This window comes from Limulus polyphemus, unplaced genomic scaffold (assembly GCF_000517525.1).
Source record: "Limulus polyphemus unplaced genomic scaffold, Limulus_polyphemus-2.1.2 Scaffold3911, whole genome shotgun sequence".
NCBI lineage: Eukaryota > Metazoa > Arthropoda > Merostomata > Xiphosura > Limulidae > Limulus > Limulus polyphemus.
This window is the reverse complement of record NW_013669521.1, coordinates 57,957-63,861: the sequence shown is the minus strand read 5'-3', so window position 1 is coordinate 63,861 and position 5,905 is coordinate 57,957. Positions and strand designations below refer to the sequence as shown.

The 5,905-nt window shown below is 30.1% G+C and overlaps 1 protein-coding gene across 4 annotated transcripts in view; it reads left to right on the top strand.

The window, feature by feature from the left end:
* LOC106470260 (phosphatidylinositol 4-kinase beta-like) overlaps window positions 1-5,905 on the top strand; it is a 29,892-nt gene that overhangs the window by 22,550 nt on the left and 1,437 nt on the right. For 2 of the 4 annotated variants that reach the window (XR_002613009.1, XR_002613008.1), the window contains exons 13-14: window positions 584-716; window positions 2,264-2,638. Coding sequence is in view for 2 of the 4 variants with exons in the window: in XM_022398862.1 (XP_022254570.1) it covers window positions 584-716; window positions 2,264-2,569 (439 nt within the window). In the remaining 2 variants the exon portion in view is untranslated. Of the gene's footprint in view, window positions 1-583; window positions 717-2,263; window positions 4,785-5,905 lie in introns of those variants that run through there. The other 2 variants (XM_022398862.1, XM_022398861.1) reach the window with 1 other exon arrangement.

Here is a 5,905-nt window from a genome sequence, read left to right as displayed (position 1 = left end):
TATATATATATATTTCTTTCAAAATGTCTTCTTTTAGAGACTTCCTTTCAAACCCAGGAGATCAAAATACTAAAATATTATACAAAGCATGAAACCAGTGATCATCAGAGTGAACCAGAAAGTAATGTTTCAATTCAGGATGAATTATGACTAGTTGTCATATCACTTCCTTAGTAAAAATACAGATTTATTTTTGACCTTAATAACTTGTTAAAATACTCCAAGATTGTCCTTGAACCTTAAACCTTTTATTCTTGAAAGTCCTGTCTTTAGCTTGAAAAAAAAAGTATGAAACTTGGGTTTAATAACTGGTTAAGCAGCTGTAACTCATGAAAGCGGCATAAAAGTGTGTAGAAATATGGTCTAGAAACTCATTATGGTTGATTGAGGGGAAGGATAGGTATACAAAGCCAGAATTTAAGAAATGCTGTATTAATTACACCTGGTTCAGGTGACAAATGTTTTTTACAGGTCATGTCAAATTTTGTCAAACATTTTGATATTGTACTGTAATCTCGAAATGCATTGTATGTCATAGATTTTAGAGATTGGTTATGATGTTTTAGTTTTTATCGTATTTCAGACACAATGGAAATATCTTACTGGATGCAGAGGGTCACATCATTCATATAGACTTTGGCTTCATTTTGTCTTCCTCTCCAAAAAACCTAGGCTTTGAGAATTCTCCTTTCAAACTCACACAAGAGTTTGTGAATGTAATTGTTTGTTTTATTTCTAGTCTTTCAATGATTTATTTATAACCAAACTTTAGTTGTGGAATAAATATTTGTCTTTTTTAGTTTTATAAAATATTTTTTTGCTGAAATCCTTGTATAAATTCAGAATAGTACCTATACTTTTACATACACCAATATGATTACTGACATATGAGGAATATTATAAGAGTTTACTGATTGTCATCACTAACTATAAAAGGTTTATTCCCTTTGTCAAGAACACTTTAACAATCCTTTTTTTGGTAATGCTCAACAATATACATCATTGCTTAGCAACAAAACTACTACCCAATTGTTCTTAGGCCAACTATGGTGTTTATGTTGAATGCTCAATATTCGTGTTAATTTGTTAGAAAGATTTGTTTTTTATTCTATAATTTTTTTTTATAACTTTGGTGATGTAACAGTAAAATAGTTTAACTCAGAATTTTTATGACATTGAGTTGTGTAACCAAAAGCAAAATAAAATTTACAAAGTAGTGTTTCAGCTAAGCCTTACACTATGTTTATGTATTAAATTAGACTACATATAGGTCTACTATTACTAACCTTATAGGCAGTGTTTAGAAAGTTTTAAGTGTTGAATAAATGCTAATCAATAAATATTCTTTTGGTATTTTAACACATATATTATCTAGTTGGCCTTAAAACATAAAGAAAAATAAACATCTTTTATCCTTTCTACAGTCAAATGAGTTGAAAATTTGTGTCTGAATGACCGCAGTATGTTTTCTACTTCCTGACCTAGAATACAATGAAAAGGCTCATGAGTGCTATTTAACTCTTTCATAGTGAATATGTAGTTTTGTTCGCGATAACATTTCATTTTTCTAAATGGTTTTTAATGACAATGTAGTGATTAAAGAATTACTTCGAGACAGATGAAATAAGTGAAGAGTAGGTGAATTTTGGAGGTACAGACAAATTCTATAATTTTCGTTAATCATTCAACAATGGTTCCCATCCTTTTTGACGGGCTTTCATACTAGTATTGTAGAATTTACTGAATGTGAAGAAGTTATAAGGTAGTTAATACCTGTGAAATCTGCTTATTGTACATACTTGATGTAACTTGTAAATAATTTTTGTTTGTCTTATTTCAACCAATTTCTCTAGGTAAAACTAATTTCAAAATTAAAAATACCATAAATAACAGTAAAAGAATTACTTATATATATATATATGTATCAAATAATGCTTTTTGTGAATAATCTACATTGACCATAAGCAAAATGATATTTCTGTTTTCTTAGTTTGAGGATAGTTTACAAATTAAGGCAGTTTTGTTAGCTTATAAATATTTGATTTTATTAGGATTTTTTGTTTTCATACACAGCTTCATATTATCTAACATAGAAATAATATAAATAGATTTACACAAAATCAAGTTGTTTTCTGTACTTAAAGATATATAAAACACCACCGAATTACATTTTCTATCATAAACTAGACTGACTTAATATTATAACTTGAAACTACAGCTTTCAACTGGTCTGGATATTTGAATTCCTTTTTTTTCCTGTCAGGTTATGGGAGGATTGGGAAGTGACATGTTCGAATATTTCAAGATCCTCATGCTCCAGGGATTTCTTGCTGCTCGTAAACACCACGACAAGATTCTGGCTTTGGTTGAAATCATGCAGGCTAATGCTCAGCTGCCTTGCTTCAGAAATGGAGCCAGTGCAGTGAAAGCACTAAAGGAACGATTTCACATTGGTTTAACAGATGACCACCTTCAACTTCTCATTGATAGCATGGTAGAGTCCAGTATGCATTCACTGACAACAAAACTGTATGATGGCTTTCAGTATTTAACCAATGGAATCCTGTGAGGCAGAATCTGATTCTCATTCGAGTGTTAACTAAAAGTAGTGTGAGAAACCATCTTGATTTAATATCATGTAAATACTTTCAGAGACTATAACAGACATATTTATGATTAAATAATATAATTTGAGTACAATATTTTTTTCAAATATTATTGTACAACTATAAATACCAAACAATGTCTTGGGGTCCTGGGAAACATCATTGTATTTTCTGATGAAAAGCTTCTCATGTCAACAAGACTTGTTTTTTTGTTTGTATGTGTAATATTTTATATAGTTCTTCCTGTTACGTGCCATTCCAATCACCCTGTCATTTGGAGTAAAATCACCAACAGTTGTGTTTAACACAGGACATTTAGTGAGTTAGAAACATTTTTAGCTTAGGACCACTGGATGTTCATTATTCCACTACAGTATGTAATATACTTCACAAATAGCTAGGATGTAAATTCATCAGCCCTTTCGTTTTTCATAGTTTAGTGCCCTACTCTGTTGTATGAACTTGGTTTCCGTCTAACGAGTAGCCGTCTAGTGATCCGTTGTCTGTGGTAATAGTAATTTTAAGAACCTTGGAGTAGACATGAGATGTCAGCTTGAAGACTTTAACTTTGTTTTTGCTTTTATTTTGTGTGTAGGTATGGTACTTTCATGTTATAAGGGCTTTGGATGATAACATTCTCAAAATAGTCGAATAGATAAGACTGTAGTAAGACCACAAGTCTTTTACTGCTAAAACCTTGAAGACAAACTAAGATTTATGTGACTGGATTATATGTTGTAATTAATTTCAACTGATGAACTTTAAATCTTTTGTGAGAATTATATAACGTAATATGTTTTATTAGCTAAAGTGAGTTTTTTAATCTTATTTATATGTGTGTAAAGATAAATGTTGTGTGAGGTATATTTTGTGCCTTCTAATTTTGAGGTCCAATAATTAAACAGTTGTTCTTAGATCACTTTATTCCATTAACAAGTAAGGATATTAATATCAGTACTTGTATTTGCCAGTCATTAACAGTTATCATTTCTAGGAGTCTGTGTCAAAGATATTAGTAAAAGTGTTGATAATAATTAATTGTGCTACGTAAAACTGTTAATGAATTCACAGTGAACAATATTGAATCTATTCAGGGTTATTAAAAGGAAATGTTTTAAGACATTTTTGTAAATATTCAAGTTTTTAGGCTGTGATTAATGGAAAAAGGAAGAAAATTTAAATATTTAAAGTGGGACATAAAAAGTTACTATATACAAGTTGTTTCGTTACTTTTTATCTATTGTAAATATTTTCGTTGTTTTTCCCAGAAATTAAACACATAGTTTATAGATAATTTCTTAGTTTGTAGCTCCGTGTCTAAAGAATTTTGTGAAAATCTCAAATGTGTCTTGCAAATTTACTTAAGTCATTAAAGTTACATTATTCATGATAATTTGAATAAAATATATGTTGCTTATGTAAGCATAAGTATTAAAATTACAAGGGGCTAATTAAGTATTAGGAAGACTTACTTGAGATTTTGAAGTTATGGTAAGGTATAATTCTGTTAATTAATTCACTTTGGTTCTTTGATAACTGCTACAAATGATTGAAAACCTGAAACTTTTGTTGAAATGAAGCACTTAGTCTGTGATTACGAAAACATAGTAAACTGGAATTAAATTCTGTAAAGTAACAACAATTGCTCATACACTGTTATCTGTTAGAAAGTTTAAAAGTTATAATTAATTGTTATTAAACTTATCTTGGAATGACTTGAAGGCCTACTTTTCTAGCCTGAATTGTTGATTTGAAGTTTGTGTTACTTATTTGAGACATCAAATATTTTAATTCTGATATTATCTGAAGTGTTTTTTCACTTTGCCTGTTATACACTAAGTCCATGTTATTGCTTTAAAGTTAGAAATATTTATTGTCACATTTCCTGAAGTAATATGTCATAATAAAATATTTATTTAAATTATGTAGAATGCAGTGAGTTTTAACAAAGCTAACATGCTTCCTTCACATTCTCACGTGTTGTAAATCTTAACTTTATGTGGCTGGAACAGATTGTTTGTGTATTCCCCTTAAGTACTTGTCATAATTATTGAAAAATATATATACGTCTGATTAAAGTGGACTTAAATAAATTTTGTTGCACTTAATTTCTCTAAAGAACAGCATAAAAGATTTTTATTACTTGGCACTTGAAATAAAGTATATATTTACAAGAGGTTGAAATGTATGTATGTATGTGCAGTTAATTTTAGACAGCTTTTATCAGTATTTATTTTTCTAATTTTATGTAAGAATTTGTAGCAGCACCCTCAGAGTTTTAATTTCGTTTTGCACATACAGCTACTAAAAGTTTTAAATTATTGCACATACTAGTACAGTTAATATAAGTTATAAATCACCACACACTAGTATAATTATCAGGATTTTTGAGTCATTAAACATATTAGTACAAATGATAGAAGTTATAAATCGCAACATACGAATATAATTTTTGGAATTTTCGAGTCATTACGCACACATCAGTACAATTATCGAAAGTTTGGCATCACAATTGTTAATATTTGTGAATTATTACACACTAGTAAAGTTATTAGAAGTTCTAGGTTTTGATTTGTTACACAAGTGTAATTATGGAGAATTTTAATTCATTACACACATCAACAACGAAAAGAATTTTTTACTGTAAAATAAGTTAGAGGATTAAAAAACTGTTGCATCTACAAAACCATTTTGTATTTTGTTCATCTGATTCTAAATTATACTTTCATAATTTTTGTTTTATATGTGTATATGTTGTAATTAGCTCTCAAAATGCCCATTGTATTTAGCATTTATTATGAACTGATTTAGGAGCTTTGTCACTGTAAACTACATGAACTTCAAATGAATGTATGCCCTAGTGATAGGTATTGGAACTAATTTGTGTCACAGTTTATATATATATATACAGGGTTGGACAAACAAAATGCTTGCATACAGATATGGTAAATTATTTCCAAGATTCATTTCAGTGGCTCGGTGGTAAGTTTGAAGGCTTATAATGCTAAAACCCGAGTTTTAATACCGGTGGTGGACACAGCTCATTGTGTAGCTTGGACACAGCACAGATAGCTCATTGTGTAGCTTGGACACAGCACAGATAGCTCATTGTGTAGCTTGGACACAGCACAGATAGCTCATTGTGTAGCTTGGACACAGCACAGATAGCTCATTGTGTAGCTTGGACACAGCACAGATAGCTCATTGTGTAGCTTGGACACAGCACAGATAGCTCATTGTGTAGCTTGGACACGGCACAGATAGCTCATGTGTAGCTTGGACACGGCACAGATAGCTCA